General features: G+C 46.2%; 1 protein-coding gene across 4 annotated transcripts; it reads right to left on the bottom strand.

Moving 5' to 3' along the window:
- Window positions 1-2,861: 2,861 nt before the first annotated feature.
- On the bottom strand, window positions 2,862-16,884 carry SFPQ (splicing factor proline and glutamine rich). 4 transcript variants are annotated; one of them, XR_010993647.1, is made up of 12 exons: window positions 16,124-16,884; window positions 15,545-15,733; window positions 15,149-15,450; window positions 14,944-15,039; window positions 13,478-13,674; window positions 13,099-13,183; window positions 12,962-13,008; window positions 12,681-12,798; window positions 12,414-12,462; window positions 12,212-12,333; window positions 3,230-9,596; window positions 2,862-2,936 (listed from the first exon to the last, which is right to left on the bottom strand). XR_010993647.1 is itself a non-coding variant. In XM_068172468.1 (11 exons), the coding sequence occupies exons 1-10, from the start codon at window positions 16,745-16,747 to the stop codon at window positions 3,254-3,256; spliced, it is 1,803 nt and encodes a 600-aa protein (XP_068028569.1). In that variant the 5' UTR covers window positions 16,748-16,873; the 3' UTR covers window positions 2,862-2,936; window positions 3,230-3,253. The 4 variants fall into 4 exon arrangements, 2 of the variants coding, with proteins under 2 accessions (XP_068028569.1, XP_068028570.1); XR_010993646.1 differs by lacking the exon at window positions 12,962-13,008 and having other exon boundaries at window positions 16,124-16,873; XM_068172468.1 differs by lacking the exon at window positions 12,962-13,008 and having other exon boundaries at window positions 3,230-3,274; window positions 16,124-16,873.
- Between the last annotated feature and the right edge of the window lie 640 nt (window positions 16,885-17,524).

Below are 17,524 nucleotides of genomic sequence, written 5' to 3'. Positions count from 1 at the left end.
CCCCGTTCCCAGCCCGGCCCCGTTCCCAGCCCGGCCCCGTTCCCAGCCCGGCCCCGTTCCCAGCCCGGTCCCGCTCCGCTCAGCCCGGCCCAGCGCCGCAGGTTCGGGGACCCCCGAGCCCTTGGGTGCTGCCGGGGCAGGGGGTGCTCAGATGTGCAGTGTCACCCCCCAGGCTGTGACACGTCCCCTCCAGCAGCGCCATCCTCCCACCGAAACAGGTGGAGGAAAAAGGGAACCTCCCCACCCCGCAACAAATCCCACAGCTGGGGGTTCGTGGGCGCTGTGAGCGGGTGCGAGCCATGGCAGCACCTGCTGGCTTGGGGTGCGAGGACCGATGGCAGGCAGGGCATAGGCAGTGCCGGGCACAGCTCCGGGAGCAGGCAGGAGCCGATCGAGCCGGCAGCGGCAGCAGCGAGGATGCCCTGGCCCCGGGGAGGCCACTTTGGGGGGACGGAGGTGGCCGCGCTCCCCCGGGCTCTGCGTCACCGCCCGCGCTGCTCCAACACCGGCACAGGCCGAGCCCCGGGAACGGCAGCTCGGGATTGGCGAGAGCCAGGCCCAGGGCAGCCGCGGGCGCTGACGTTTGTGTAATTCAAGCGGAAATGTTTTTTTAATGCCCATAAGAGAGCCCGAAGTGTTTTCCAGGCACGAGGAAGCAGTGGGGCACAGAAAGCACAGCCAGCTTGGACCTGCACCGGCCCCAGCTCGGCCACCACGCTGCAGGGGCTGCCACAGGCACTGGCTGGACAGGGGCCAGTGGCGGTGACACTATTTTTACTCCTGGCAGCACATGATTCTTCAGCTGCTCAACTTGATTTGGAGCTGGGGTTGGCACACCATGCAATGACAGCAACAAACCAGGGCAGGCTCCAGGCCTTCACGGCTTGGAAAGCTCCTCAGTTAGAAAGGAATTAAAAAATAAATATCAAAACCTGAAAAAGCGAGTGCGGCAGCTCAGTGCACAAGCAGGGCTATGGCATGAGGGTCGCAGTTACTGCTCCCAGGATATTGTTCTCAAGTGTATCTGCTCTCAGTCTCTGATCTTTTGTTGATTACAGAAGCTACTTAATGAACTATTTGGTAGAACAAGGTGTCACCTCACCAGAGGACACCCCTGGTGATAGCAACAGCCAACACCAGCATCAGGGAAAGCCCATCCCATGCCTACAGGACACAGGCTGCAGTTTGCTCACAGCAGGGAGCTGAGGAGATGCAGTTCAGGAATGCTGGAACACTTTCTGACAGGAAGCAGCCAGTGCCCCAACAGGGGAAATGAGGACAAGTTACTGGAAAATAACAGAATCTGAAGAAAAAAGGCTGCACAAGCTGCAGTAGCTGTGAAGACAAAGATACTGAACCCCAACCCCTGCAAGGCAGCTATTGAGGAGCCACAAACCTCTGAAGCCTTTCCAGGATCCAGACAATACCAGTCATAAAATCAGTGTGAAACAACTCAGATTGCCCACAACCAGCACCTGAGTGCCTGAGAGAACAGCAGCAGCTCCTAGTGCAGCACCAACCCTCCCTGCCACGAGCACTCCCAGGCATTCAGACCCCCCCTCAAGCATATCATACCACTTTGCCACATGAAAATAATTTTATTTTCATGTTTCGAACCTGGCAAAGCAGGTCCCAGCCAAATGCTGACGACTCTTCATGCCACTACAGGAAGAAACCCTGCTACAATGAGCAGAGCCACCACTGGTGTGTTTCAACATATTAAACAACTTGGTATTTAAACAAAGGATTGTATGTAATGAATGACAGCATGAACTAGAGTGTATGAGCACAGTGCAGCTGCCAAAGCATCAAGTGAAGCAACATGAACCATGGCAATTTGTGCTGCAACAGCTAAACCCAGCACTGCTCTGGCTTCTAGAGAACTCTAACTCTTGGCATCTCAGGCTTAATTACTACAGTCATCACCAAGAAAGCTATTAAAAACCAACCAAGCACAGGTAAACATCTGGAATTCTACAGTACAAAACTATGTAACACACAAAATGGGAGTAAGGAATGAGTGAAATTTGCAGAAATCTGTGTTTCTCAGACCCAGCCACACCACTCCACGCTGACAGACTGCTTATTCACTGAATACCCTCCAGAATAAAACAGAAGTGATTTATAAAAATATTTCAATATTTTATTTTTAAGAGCTGTATGGTTCCTGGTTCCTCTTCATTGCACCCAAACTTCTTTTTCTGCAAGTGCAAAGCACACAATTAGAAAGATTTTGAAAGAAAGACAGAAAACAACAGCAGAAACTACATGGCATGGAATCACCATTCAGAATCAACAGGCCACGTGCCTGCCCAGTATTCCACTGTTACTTACTTGTGACTCCAGAGTTAAGGTACTCAGCATGTTGCTCCTCAAACAAGATTTTAAATATCTGAAGTTTCCCCTTGTAGTTTAGTGGCAAATTAGAGGGAAAATGTCATTAATTCCAGTTCTGCAAGAACTGCTATTTGCTTTGCTCCTATACATGCTGATTTATACACCAGGCTCTTTTTTTAATTCAATGTTAAAATATTTCAGCAAATAGCTTTTTAACAAGGTTTAGTTGAATTAACATCTGAGAAGCAGCTGCTCCATTTTCCCTTTCCCATGCTGACAATCACCAACTGCAGCCTGAGTGCAGGAATGGTCATTTCTTGTTTGACCACCTGCTGCACACAAAGGACAGAATTTATTTGCTGCTGAGGGGCTGAAAAGCCTCAGACAATGGTTACATTTCGGCTCTACAAAAGCAAGATGCAGAAACTTTATACACCACACGTTTCAGGCAGGAATTACATAACCCAGCACAGGGTGATGGGCTACCAAGCCCTCACAGCAGTGTAAGGACACAAATTACTTACTTGTCCACCTGTTCCCTTGGTCCCTCCACACACCACTGGGCACCGTGCTGGATGTGCTCATGTTCAACTCCTCAACTGGAAAAACATTCCCAAGTTATTACACCCGCAAGTGATTTTGAAATCTTTTGTACAAACCCACGTCTAGAAAGCTATTTTTAGCTGCTGCTGTCAAGATATCAAGCCCAGGTGGAGTCAGGGTGCTCAAGCCCACAGTGTGACAGCAGGGACTGTGTTCTATCCTACACATTCCATGTATCCATTTGTCCCAACTTCTGTGTTCTCCAATTCAAAGGCACTAAGTGACTGAACACCAAGTGTCCAAAAACCTTTATTATTTCATCCATCCAGGACAAAAAAGCCATACTTACTTCCAACGGATGAGCACTCCGGTGTCACTCAGCTTTCATCTTCACCTAAAGGATAACAACTGAAGTTATTAGAGTCATACACAGCAAATTGTGACCATTTCAAAACTAACTTAAAAATATGGTTTTAACATACATGGACTGATTAGTTATGAGGGGGAACTTATTGATTATTCCAAACTATTACGTGGAAGAATAAGGGGCAGAAGTAGGCTAGCCTAAACACTCATCAAGAGCTGAAGGAGTATGCAGGCAGTTGCCTGAAGAACTGCACCCTGAGCACAAACCGTATCCCCAGTCTGAGCACAGTGAGGTTTGATTGCAGCCAGAGGTATACTATCCCTTATGTGAAGGCATTAATTTCATCAGCTACTTCAACTCTATGACCCTATGTGTCTCCTGTAGCAATGCCCTCTCTCTTCCCCTTCCTGAGGGAGTGCAGTGGTCCTGGCCTCTTGAAGCTCTCGTGTTCTACAGTGGAACAAGAGCTTCAGAAGCCAAAGGCAGACACTACAGGTTGGCACTGTCACTGCTTTTATCCTCAGCAAGGTTCTTCCCTCCTCAAGGCCTCCCTTTACTATAGCTGAGGGCAGCCTGCAATGTTGAGAGCTGGGGATGTGGTGCAAGGCTCTGCACAGCTCCAGTTGGGAGGTAGATCCCACCATGGGCACAGCGTGATATGACCAGGCAGGGACAAGTTCAGGCATTAGTCTCCATCCCACCACCCAGCTGGGATTCCTCACGGCCCTTGGGAGCAGGAGAGTTATGCACGTTTTGTTTTTTCTGCCATAGCAACAAACACCATGCATAAGGGATACTATATCTTTGTGCATCCTTTGAACACTGCAGATTCCCTGCTAGCCACACTCCTCCCAGCCCTCCCCAGTTAGCTCTTCAGTACTGGTGTTCAGAAGCAACATTTATAGAGATGGGGTGTTCACAGACCACTGCGGGATTGCACAGCCAAGTCCTAACGTGTCAATCATTACCTAGCAGCAATGACACAGTTGGGAGAAGGCCAATCCTCCCTTTTTTCCTTTTCCAGGCAGCAACTATTTAACAGCCCCACTAGCTGGTATGGAGAGTGAAAAAATCTGAAGCTAATTAGCTGATTCCAAAACTTGCTGGTAGTGGAAGAAGCCAAGTGATTCCCCAGAGCAGCATACTTGGATGCATCCTTCCCAACATGCTCAGCCTCATTGAACATAATGGAACAGAACACTGGCCTTCCTGATCATGTCACTGCAGCTGGCAATGATTAACAGAGACATGCAACCCCATTACTGCTCCAGTCCTAAAACTACTCACAGGCCTCAGTGTTTAGCTATGGGGAGAACTGCAAGCAAATCAACACTTTGTATGCTTAATGTTACAATAAAGCCCCATCCACGCTGTGCTGTGCTCTCCTGCCAGCACCAGGCTCTGCTCGGAGGGCCTAGCAGTACGCAGATGTATTCTGACACCACACTTCTGAGCTTCAGGTAAGCTTTTGAGAAAAAGTGTATTTCACACACAGATAAAACCAAGATGAAACACAATGCAAGCACTTGAATGTCATTTCTTGTACCCATTTGTTACAGACTGACTTAGAGCAGACATGACTAAGTTTGCTACCACACCAAGTTTCATTACTGCAGCCAGAGCTGGTCTGAGCCCCATGGTTTCAGTCACAAATTGCTTGCTCCAAGAGTGTCAAAAACCTGCTTAGTTCAAGTACGTAGAATGAGGCAGATGTGCCAATAACCCCTCCATGACATTCCTGCAGGTCAAGTATCCAGAGCACAAAGGAAAAAACTTAAGTCAGATCTTGAGCAATGGTTTAAGATCACTAATTCAGTTTTGCTACCTGACAGCACAGCGGCTGCCAGCAGGTTTGCTACTGGATCCCAGTCCCAGGTAAGGATAAGCCATCACAAAATGGATTAAAGTCACAGGTAAAGGTAAACCATCATGAAAAGCCAAACTGACTTTGTGACAAGGTGTCACTGTGTGACCAGCTGGCATGGGCTACACTCACTGTGGTGTAACCAAAGACCTGTTGTCATTAACTTATGGTGCACCTGCTACTTTTCAAGGGTTCAATGGAACATGGAAAGGTGGCTACAGCGGAGGGCCAGGTTGTCCAGCAGATCCCTGTTCACCAGCAAGAGTCCTGCCTGGAAGGTAACAAAGAAGGGTCCAGAAGTGACAATAATACCAGAAACAAGTATGCAAAGCAGAACTTTGCAGAACAAGGGAAAACACATTACAGTACCTGTGAAATAAAATGAGTATCAGACAAGAGCCAGATCATTCACTGGAACAAGGGACCTTGAAATTCAGGTTCAAGAGCTAATGCAAAAGAGCTGGAGATCAGCATGTCTGGATGTCTAGCAACGTAAGCATGTTAATCCAGGAACACTATAGTCAGGAGTTCTAGTAATGAAGAGTTTAGAATTACATCCCAAGACTGATGAAAAATGAAATTGTACATTACACTATCAAGATGACTCTACGAGGCAGAAGTACAGAATCTCATCACTGTCAATTAAAGCAGAGGAATATATCAGGCTTGTCAATCAAAAGTTTAAAATAAAGACTACTGCAATGTCCAATAAGCTCTATGAAATTCACAGGGATATTCAATCAAGCACTCATTTATGTCCTCAAAAATATTCCGGATCAGTCTCAGAACTGCTTGTACCAGTAGCTTGAGGTGACTCTCACATAGCACACACGAGGCAAGAGCAGTGGTTACTAACACATTCTCACCAAGCCAAGACTCTACACGTGGATGAGCTGCAGATGGGCCACTTCATCACTACAGAGAGTTTCAACGTGTTCTTTTCCAGGCACTGAGAGCACCTTGTCAACTACTCAGCTGAGTTTAAGATCACATTCCCTCTTCCCCACAGTGCTCATTTAAGAATATCTTCGTTACATCGGAACTAAGAAAAATCCACCCAAGCCAAGTTGTATGTACAGAGGAATCGGGTCTGGAAATCCTCATCTAAGAACCACAGTAAGTTACTTGTTGTCTCTGAATGAGACAAAAGCTTCAAACCGAAAACCACGCAGCTTTGATGCAAGCTCAGCATACAGGTATGGAGTGCTGCACTGTAATTCCACAGTCAGAAGTGTGATGTCAGAATACCCACAGTATAAGATTACATAGAAAGTCACCAAGTTATATTATATTGCTTGTTACCTACCTGTACGCAGTCGGCAATGAGAATCTTGGAGCAAGCAGGAATACTACATCCGGGTCCTAATGTCCATTGCCATTTCTGGTACTACGTTCCTCACAGTTATGAACTGCAGAAATGCTGGCTAAGTGCAGTTATGTAGCAGGCCACTAGTTTAAAGTGTAAATTGCAGTCTCAAACTCCAGCAAGAACTTGCTGCCACAGTAAATGGTTGCCAAGGAGAAGCCAAGAATTTGTCTACCACAAAAATACCACAAAATCTCAAAAGCATTTTCAATTTCTCATCAGCTGTATAAATGATTAGTGTAATGTATCTACGCCAGAAGGTAAGATTATTCTGTATTCATTTCTGAGAAAGTGTGAAGACATATGTGTAACGATACCAGTTTCTACTTGCTGCAGTTTTTAGAGCTCCAAGTGTCAAAACGGGCTCAATTTTGATAAAATAAGCTAAATTGCAACAGCCAATGTCCTCCAAGTCCAGTACAAAAATGTTATGTGATCCAGACCATCCAAAACCAGGTCTGACCAGCAAAGCACTTTTCTGAATGATTTTAGAAGATTCAATTATATAAATCTGAGTTTATGAAAGAAGTCCAAAACCTCATAGGAGTAGATCAAAGGAATGTCACCTTCTCGCCTCCCACAATTAGTAACTTTTATCAGATTTTAAAGTTGACATGTTTGCCAGCTTTTAAGACACCATCTTTAAAAGGTCTTGAAAAGAAGTTGGCTAGTTTATCATATGCCTGTTTAGTACATGCAACTCAAAGCAGAACATGTTTTAGAAATTCTGCTTATGCAGCTACAACAAAGCCAGATTTAACCAAACTTTCAGATCTTTTGAAAACTGCCAAATCTTTCAAATATATTTACTAATCATGGTTTTGCAGCTCAGCTATTTTAATACCTAGCAACAGCAGCTTACGTACAAAACAGGGGTACCCAAAGAAAAGCTCTGTAAGGTACAAAGACAGCAGCATCCTTCACTCTTCCAAGTTACAGAACTATAAAAGAACATACTTTAGGATATGCACCAGCATCTCTTTTAATTAAGAATGACATGTAATCTGAAAAATAAACTGAAAAAATTAATTTAATGTTCACGTTCAGAATTCCCCACCTTGGACACCTTCACCTTTTGAGGGTGTCCCATGAACACCCTCCAGAAAAGATATTGTTTAAAACCACTTCAATAATGCAAATTGCATCGATACTGCTCATTTGTAAACTATCCAATACAAGTAACTTCCAAATACTTGGTCTGCAGTTTAGGAACTGCCAATTTTAGAATTTCCTCCTCAAGAGCAATTCATTGTTGTAGCATGTTATCAACTCCCAAACTTTTCTGGGTAAACAAAAAGCATTCACCAAACAGGCTGAATCACTTTTAAGTGAGCTTCATGTTCCACTTCAGTGTTACCTGTATCAGCTTTTCCCAACTTGCTATTCAGTCATTTAAGGGGTAACAGTACTTCAAGAGGGATCAGACATCTGTACCCTAAAATCCTGCAATCTGACACTTTAGGTTTTAAGCACAGGGAAAATTTAGCAGGGAATTTAGAATTAGCCAATGCTCAGCACAAGGAATGGAAGGATATTGGGAAGATTAAAGCTATTCACAGAACTCCGGTGGTTGGGGATCATGTGAAGGTACAGCCAAGCTAAGTTTACCTACTTTGTGCCAAGCAGGTTGATGTATCCTGCATTAACACCGAGGTATTTGACACTGGGAAGTCACGTTCCCAGTTTACCTGGTACATTGTAATAACAAGCAAAGCAACTACCTTACCAATGAGTCCAGAATGCTTTGAAATTTCTTCTGGGGCTTAATAAAATGAACAGCAAACTAACGAATTCATCAGATCTTCTACAAAAAGAACCTTAAAGGGAGTTTATTTGCACTGTGTAGTAGTAACTCTTAAAACTCCAGATTCAGATACTACTTTTGAAGCATTATCTCCAAACATCAATAATAAAAAAGCGATAACCATCATGCAAGCAAGCTGATTGCTGTATTTTACATACAGGATTTTAGGATTTGCCCACCAGCTACACAATTTAAGAATAGTTCCTGCAGTCCCCATAATACAAATGATTGTATTCTGAACTAGGCAAATTAGTCCACTGTTAGCATGAGGACACAAGCAAATTAACCTTAATCACTCGAGTAACACTTCTGGTCTTTTTGCCAAGCAATTTCAGGCAGGTGTACAATATGGAGCAAGGCCAGATCCTGTAATCTCAAGACAGCTTAAGAGCATATAAATATCACATTAACAATCCTTTAGTGAGGAAGTCAGCCAATACAAGGCATTCTATGAATTCATTTTAAAATAACCATTGCTAGTGTTCTGCTCAAAGTCTTTGAAAGATTCCAAGCAGTAACTGCCAGGGTGGTAAGTGCTACCATCCCACCACCCATAGCTAAAATATGGAATTCATTACTGCACTGCTTGCAGTGAAGCTTTAAATAATGTATCTTACAGCATTTGTAAGATTTCCATTTGCTTCCTTGTTGCAGCACAATTACTGCTCAAAAAATCTGCACCTACTGCAAAGTTCGGCTACAATTTAACCCAATCTTTGGCTAGAGAGGCACTGTGGGAAGAGATCTCACTCTTCACTGCAGTTCCACACCCTGGTCTAGGTCCGACCTCAGCTCGAGGCTTTCAGCTTACTGCGGCAGGTGTGGTATTTGGCCTCGTTTGTTTAACCACGACTGGCAAGAAGAGTTACTACATTTAGTTTTCTATTTATTTTAAGCACAGTAAAAAAAAGTTGGTACACTTTGGGAATTCAGTGGCACAAGGTACACTGCCATCAAGTTAGGGACGTTATACATCAAAAAAACAGCTAAATTTGATTTTGAAACACTGCATTACATAATTAAATTGTACTCGCCCAAACAGACCACTTACAAATATTAGGTCAGTAAGTTTCTAACATCCATAAAAACGTAGCTTTCTTACTAAAATGCAAGAATTAAGAAGTTGGTGTCTAAACAAGACAGACAAAAACAAACTGGAATGAACTACAGGTCACATCTAAAATCGGGGCTTTTTGTTTGGGGCTTCATATTCTTCTCTCCCTCTACCATATCCTGCTGGTGTTCCAGGCCCCATTCCTCTAGGACCCTGGCCACCCACGGGCCCCGCACCTCCCTGCCCAAAGCGTTCAGGACGCTATTGGAACAGAATTAACAGTTCATTATAAGTAGTTGATGTCCATGTGTGTTAAGTATATATTTTTAGAAGGTTCCGTAGTCAAGGTTCGTCGATACAATCACCATTGAGCCGATCCACAGGTACCGGGAACATAGAAAGGAAAAAAGGGTAATTTAAAAATTAGTTTATTGTAATACATGCCTTGAGGTATGTTCCCACTTGATGCATTCTCAAACATCTGTTACAAAGAACAGATCCTCCCTGCAGTGCTAGAAATGTAAGCATTAGTGCAGATGTGAATTAACAACTTTTCCAAATGAGCTCTAGCAAAATTTTCAACCAAGTTAATGCAAATAGCTTGTGAACGTCTCACCTTTAGTGCAGTAAAAGCTCAGATTACATCACTGTCATTTCCAAATAAGCCTAATGAGAGAATGCAGCTCCAGTTGGCTGAAGCAGGAGCTGACATTCATCAAATGTAACAGAATGCCTACTCACCAGGACTGGCATGTGCTGTCTAGAGACCATGTGCTTTTCAAGATGGGGTTAAGACTACGGTCTGCTGACTAAACTGCAGAGGCCTTTGGCAGTACCAAAACTCATTGTGAGCACTACTGCATTGCAAGAAGAAAAAAAAAGTGAAAAAAGCTACTGACCAGTGCTTTACCTAACCAACGCAACTGCTCGAGCAAAGACTGGCACTTGTTCAAACCCAACGTACTCCGGAGCTGCTGGTGCTGCATCAGATGCAAAACGTGTTCCAAGCACTCAGTGTTTCCAGTTAGAGCTATGCACAGAGGGTTGTGTGCATCCAGGCAGTATCTCCCTTCCCACCCCACCTTCACCACAAGCTCTTGGAAAAGTCACAGCTTCACAGCAATTGAAAAGGTTTCACACCAAGGTGTAACAGGTAAGTTACTCTGCAATAAAGCAGAGACTTCAGGTCTATTTACTAGTACCTCTAGTTGCATGTACTTTGTTCAGTTACTGTATTACTAGGTGTGATCAGCATTCAGCCTACAGAAAATACACATTACAAGGTCAAAGAGAGCTTTAAATTTTCATTTCAACCAAGGTTCCCACTACTGAGTCACAGAACAATGGTAGGTGGTTTGTTACAAAAAGTATCTGCAACTGAAAATGCACGCTTCAGAGCTCCTGACTTGTGAAAGTCAGCATCAATCCTTCCAAGAAAGGAGTTTCACAAATATTACTTAGGTTATTTCTGCCTAATTCATGGCAGCTTCACCTCATCTCCAGTTCTGTTTAAAGGTATCAGCCCAGGAACTGTGACCCCATTGTGTGGCAGAGATCCCCAACCTAAGAAACTCCAGGCAGTTAATCCACCTCATTGTCACATCTTTTGACAAGATCACATTTCAGGTATTACACAAGTTCAACATGCACCTGTACCATGGTTTTCAGGAGAAAAATGTACATAGTATCCACCACACACTGCCTAACTGCTCACAGGAAGTTCAGGAACTGCTTATGTATCAGTAGCTTATTGAGATACCTTAAGGCCAACAGCACTGTCTACTGAATCAATGATGCTCTGGGAAGTTACCATTCCAAAGATATGTTCCCCAAAAGGATAAAACAGAAGATATCTGACAAGCTTCTATAGTAGCTCAGCTCATTAAGCCAGAGGCCTAAACCCACCCAAAAATCATTTAGTTCAGCTTGTGCTACAAGTGTACACCCTTTCAGGAGGGTGAAAGCACACTGGTATTGCCACGTAAGCCAACAGATTCCCATCCTGCCCAATAAACACTTCTGTCATCTACATCCATGGTGCTTCAGTGTAGCAACACCAAACAGGGCCAAGCCCAGTCACACATGTAGTGTGCCAGAAATTAGTACAGTTTGGAAACATACCTCGGAACAGGAGATATGCTGTAATTTTAACAGGTTCTACCTTTGTGTCATGCCCAACACAGGGAAACAGACCGGGCTATCATTCCTTTGGGAGACAGGAACCACAAATGGCTACAGTCCAGGATAGCTGGAATGTGCCTGAAGCTAAAAACCAGCATTTCTGCTCTTCTACAGCAACATCAGCACAGACTAAGGGATATGCTGTTTACCACTGATAATTTAAGTTAATCTGCTGCTGGAACAGACCTAAGCGCAGATTTTGGACTGAACAGCACATCCAGACCAACAAGCATCCAGCCTACCTAGGCTTGGAAGGGCCAAAACAGAGTTACACATTGGGAAGGAGAACAAAAAAATATATCTTTCTTGTCCATCAATACAGAACATCAAATTACTGAAAAGCTACCACATTAAGTATTTTGATGAAATTTGTCAGAGTCTCTAGAATTCATAAAAAATCCTTCCAAGCCTAACAGTGACGCAGAATTTCCCAAGTCCAATGAAGTCAGTTCACTGCAAATATGCTTAAGAGCACATCTGAATCCACTTACAAACAATTTCTGAGTGTGTAAGCCACCATAAAGGTTATCAACTACTGTAGTGCTACACACTGCCACGTCGTCCTGTGTTAAACACCTGACAAGAGAGTCAGCAGTTATCAGTGACATTTCCACAACCATCCGAACACTGGAGAATTCATTCCCAACCACAACAACTCCCTTGTGCTAAGCTAAAGCCACCACAGGATACATTACCATGTCACTTCCCATCATAGAACCACTCATGGCTGCTTGGCCAACTCCTGGATTAGCTTCATAACCTATGCCGCCACCACCTCCCAGAGGTGGAAATTTCTGGGCTGCTGAAGCATAAGGATCTAAGAGAGAGAAATATATAATCATATTCTGACAATTTCTAAGTTAGCCACACAAAGTAATTACTTAAAAGGTTCTTTACCTCCCATGTTCATTGTGGCAGCACCACCCATTCTCATGTCTCGTTCCCTCTGCACAGAAGAAACAACTTTTAACTTGGATCGTAGACCACCAAAATCCAAACTTTTCAGGAGATAAAGCACAGGTACAGCCAACTACTGCCACTGCCCATACACACACACAGTGCAATTGCCAACCCAAAGGAAGCAAAACACAGCAATCTTGAAAATACATCTACAAAATTTCTGAGCATGGTAATGTAACCCGAAGCCACCACGATGTCACTTACTGGATCCATGTAACCCATTCTACTATAATTCTCTTCCCTCTGTCTTCTCATCTGCTCTTCCATCTCCCGCTGACGGATCATCATCTCCTCTTCCCGCCGGCGACGCTCCTCCTCCTGCCTGGTCACCACAAAGCAGATGTTAAACCCCAGGAGTGGAGCACATTGAACACACACCAACATCAACTGCTCTAGCAATATAAAGGCACTGAAAGATTACACTTCAGAAAAAAAAAAACCCAAAACATACTCTATGATGCTCAAATATTTGAGGAGAAACTTACACAGCGGTTCAATTTCGCAAACACAAACTGAAGCAGCAATGGTGTTTCTTGAAAAATAAAAACTTTCACATGTAAGTAATTGAAAAAGAAAAAGGTAAATGTAACTTTGAATAAAATCCCATGAAAGCCAAACTAACCTCAGCTGGATTTCCTTGCGTTTCTGCATTTCCTGATTATGGAGTTCTTCCATACGCCTCAGCTCCTCCTGGCGCCTCATGAGGTCTGCAGGAATGAAGCCTGTGAGCAGCTTTTCCACACTATGTCCCATTTTAACTACATCTGAATTAGATCTGCCTCAGCTGCACTGTGGCAGAGAAGCACATTCCAGTGTCACTGTTCTTACCAATACACCATTAAAATAAATACCAATAAACTACCAGTTCCTGTTTAATTCTGAAATTCTCAAGTTCATAGTTAGAAGCATGAATTTCCTCACTCAGCCACTAAAGAGCCACATATTTAGGCCAGCATTTAAAGCAAAAAAAAAAAAAAAAGTAAGAATACAGAACCCATTACCTTGGCGAAGGAGGTTTGCCTGATGCTCATGATAAGCATCTTCCATCTCACTTTCAAGTTTGTCCTTGGCATCTTTCATGTTTTTTGCTACTTGCTCTCTCTGCTGCTTTTCCATTTCATCTAAAGATTTCCACCTTTGAGAATATTCAAATTCAAAACTGCCAGGCTGAGCAAAACGGGGAGGAGTCTCTCTTTCCCTGCAGAAAGAGTGGGCAATCATGGAAACTCAAGGTCAATACAAGATCATGAGCAAAATAACTGAATTATCAGGGAACATCAAGGGTACCCTGAGAATACCTGACAACCAGCTCGCTGTGATGGAACTGCTGCATCTTCCACACTTAGCAGCACTGAACACAAATAATTATCACAGCACGTGTGGACACTCCTGCACTATCACATCCAAGCAAATCTTCAGAGTGCTACTGCTTGTTTGCCTCATTCCAGTCTTTAGACACTTCACTGCTGACAACTGCAGGTGCAAAACCCTCAACAAGTCAGGCCTTTGCCCAAGCAGGCACAATCAAGGTGGAGTTTTCCAGTGCCAAAGCACTCTGTGTTAAAGGCAAATAAAAGCCTCCACTTTCAGGTAAATAGTTCTAAAAGTGCCTGAGGGCCAACAGGTTGCTTTGGCACATAAATAAACTCGAATTTAAGGTTCAGTAATTTATGGAACAAAACTACCAAGTTCAAAAGCTTTCCAAGCATTGCCAATATGAATTATTTCAACGGTTTGGAACACTGTATTAATCCACATTCTTCTCAAAGCTGCCTCTAAACCACTTACAATTTTTGATCAAAGCAAGGAATTTTGAGCACTTTCTAAGCCAAGCACGACTGACTGGATCTCCCTCCCTGCACTCCTTTTTGTGATCTGGGAAAATACAAAATTCCTACAACAAGCAGATTTAATATACAGATTCTAACACAAAACTGCTGTTTCAGAAAAGATTTCTCTTGACTCCTTAATACTCCTCTAGACTATTTGTTCCTTTATGCCAGTAGTCAGCTCATAAGGCAAATCCACATGCAACAAGTTTACAGTAATCATGGAATGAGTTAAAATTTTACTTTGTTTCTCATTTCAAACCATGAATGTAAATTTTGCAAGTTCCCCATGGGATCATCAACCAGAGACATGCCTTCAGGGAGATGACAGCTTTTAACAATAGCATGAAGCAGTTCAAGTCTGATTTTTCAAGTTTCTACATACACCAAAACTATGTGTAGCGCTGCTATTTCTTCGTATTACAATGTAGAAAACTGCTCGTGTAACGCTTAGTGAATACACTATACAAATCATTGTTACTTTAAACTATGAACAAACAAAAAAACCCCCAAGAACTGGCAATAAAACCGAAAATCTAAAGCCCGTTTCTAAAAAAATTTCCATATTCCTCAGTGCCAGGGACAATACCACTTAAAACATTATTAACAGGCTCTTTATATCAAAAGACAGTGCCTACTTTTGATACATCGGATTCTTCTGAGCAAGCTTTTCTGGAAGACCATCTTCATCATCCAGTTGTTCCAACGGTTCCACAATAACTGGCCTGGGAGTGCTGAACAGAAAATACTCGTTTTACTCCTCTCAGAGCCCTTATTCTGAAAAACTAGAATCCTACAGTCTTTATTCAACTTAAAACTAAAAGATCCTGACAAAGTACTTACGTTGTCAACAAAAACACCCCCTCAGTACACCGTTCAAATGCTTTCCTCGCAGCTGGCTTTGATGCAAACTCAACAATGCCTTTCCCCGTTGATCTACCTCGATCATCTACAATCACAACAGCTCTTTCCACCGGACCGAACTGGGAAAAGGCCTCCTCGAGCAACTCGTTGGACACGTAGGGTGAGAGGTTCCGCACCGACAGGGCAGCGGCGTGAGTGGCAAAGCGAACGCGCAGCTGCCGGCCCCTCATGGGGGTATCGTCCAACTCTGCCTTTGCGATTTCTGCAAGAGCTCTAGATTCCTGGGGGAAGTGCAAAACCCGGTCTTAGAAAACTAAGCTGTACATCACCACATCGCGAGAGCGAAACGGATGAAGACACAACACGAATGCCTACCAATTTAATGAATCCAAAGCCTTTCCCCTTGTTGATAAAAACCTCTCCTGGCTCCCCATATTTGGCAAACAGTCTTTTAAAGTCTTCATCTGTGATATCAGCAGGCAAATTCCCAACAAACAACCGGCAGCGTTGTGTGTACGTCTTCTCCCCGGGCCGCCTCAGCAGAGACAGGTTTGCTTTAAACCCCTAAAAGAATCAGACCAGTTCCAGCCATCACTGAGTGCTGCACACAGAACTGCCGGGAGCCCCGAGGACCCCCGGAGAACCCAAACCGCAACCCCGGGACCGCCCGGCCACTGCGAGAGGATCCAAACCGCAGCCCCGTGGCACCGCGAAGAGACCCAAACCGCAGCCCCGGCACCGCCGGGGGCACCGCGAGGGAACTTAAACCGCAGCCCCGGGCAACGCGACGGAACGCAAACCGCAGCCCCGGGACCGCCCTGACACCGGGGACCGCTCGCTCCCCGCTGAGGCGCCGCCGCCTCTGCCCCGCTCCTCCCCTCAAGATGGCGGCGCGGGCGCGCGGAGCCGCCGCCATCTTGTGCCTGAGGGAGGACCGGGGGGGCCGTGACTCACCTCGTCCGACAGCTTCTCGCTCCTTTCCCCCGAGCCCTGCTGTGTCCCGAGGCTCTGCTGGCCCTGGTGCTGCTGCCCGCGGCCCCGCGGCTCCCCGCCCGGCCCGCCGCGGTGCCCTGGGCCGCCCTTGTGCGGCCCCTGCTGCGGGCCGCCCGGCCCCTTGGGGCCGCCGCCGGGAGACTGTCCTTGTCCTTTCTTAGGGCCGCCGGCCGGCGTGGGACTGGGGCTGGGCTTGGATTGCGGCTGTGCACCGGAAGGAGACGAGGAAGGAGCCGAAACCGGCGGCTGCTGCTGAGGCTGCTGCCCCGCGGGAAGCGCGGAGGATGGAGGCGCTCCCGCCTGGCTGCCGGTGGGTCCCGCCGTGGTGGCGGAGGCTGAGGAGGATGAAGAAGGCGGAGCAGAGGTGGACGTGGGCGGCTTCGGCGGTTCGGGCTTCGGGCCTCCTCCCGGCGGACCGCCCGGGCCTTGCGGGCCGCCTGCCATCGGGCCGCGGTTCTGTCCCATGCCCATGCCGGGCGGCGGCGAGCGGAAATCGTGGTTGGGGCCGCCGCGTCCTCCACCGCCGCCACGCCGGTGAAAGCCGCCGCCACCGCCGCCACGGCTACGGAAGCGATCCCGCGACATGGTGTAGCGGAGGGAGGAGATGGAGATGAGAAGAGAGCTCCGGCCGCGGCAGCTGCTACTGCTCAGCGCCCGCTGCGCAAAATGGCGGTGAAGCTGGACGGCCTCGCCGCCGCCTTTGTCCGCCCCTAATATAGTATCCCCGCCCCCGGAAGCCCCCCTCCTCCCCACCAGCCAACCACCGGCACCGGAGGCGGTGACTGACAAGCAAAGCCACCAATAGCGTGTCGCAATTCCGCTAACTCTTTGATCTCATTGGTGACGAGCCTGCCCTCTGTCCATTGGCGCGTTTGACCGCCGACGTTGGCACGGGACGGTCCGTTAACCCCCCGCGTGCTGATTGGGCAGTTTGAGCGGCGGGAGGCGAAGTCACGGCGGGAGCGCGGGTCGTGATTGGCTGGCCCGGCTGTCAGTCAGGCGGAGGCGTGGCTCGGGCCCGGCTGCGCGGCGCCTCAGGGCGCGCTCAAACCCTGGCCGCGGCTGGAAAAATGTCAAATAAATTTATTTTCAATTGCACTTCGCTGCTTCCGCGCGGCCGGAGCCTTCGCTTCTGCTCTGAAACGCGAGCCGAGATAGAAAATGTCCCATTTATGTATTCAAGGGTGGTAGTGGAACCCCGGCGCCAACGTGGGGACTCACGTTCAGTCTGTTTTGTGTCAAAAGTCGGGCAGGGAAGCACCTAAAAAGAGCCCTGATTTGGAACAGCGATCTGCAGTTAATTTCCAGATGCCCTAGAAACGCAGGACACAGCTTGGTGCGAATAAAAAGCGATGCCAGCTC

Source organism: Anomalospiza imberbis, chromosome 25 (assembly GCF_031753505.1).
Source record: "Anomalospiza imberbis isolate Cuckoo-Finch-1a 21T00152 chromosome 25, ASM3175350v1, whole genome shotgun sequence".
Lineage (NCBI taxonomy): Eukaryota > Metazoa > Chordata > Aves > Passeriformes > Viduidae > Anomalospiza > Anomalospiza imberbis.
This window is presented reverse-complemented; position numbering and strand designations above follow the sequence as displayed.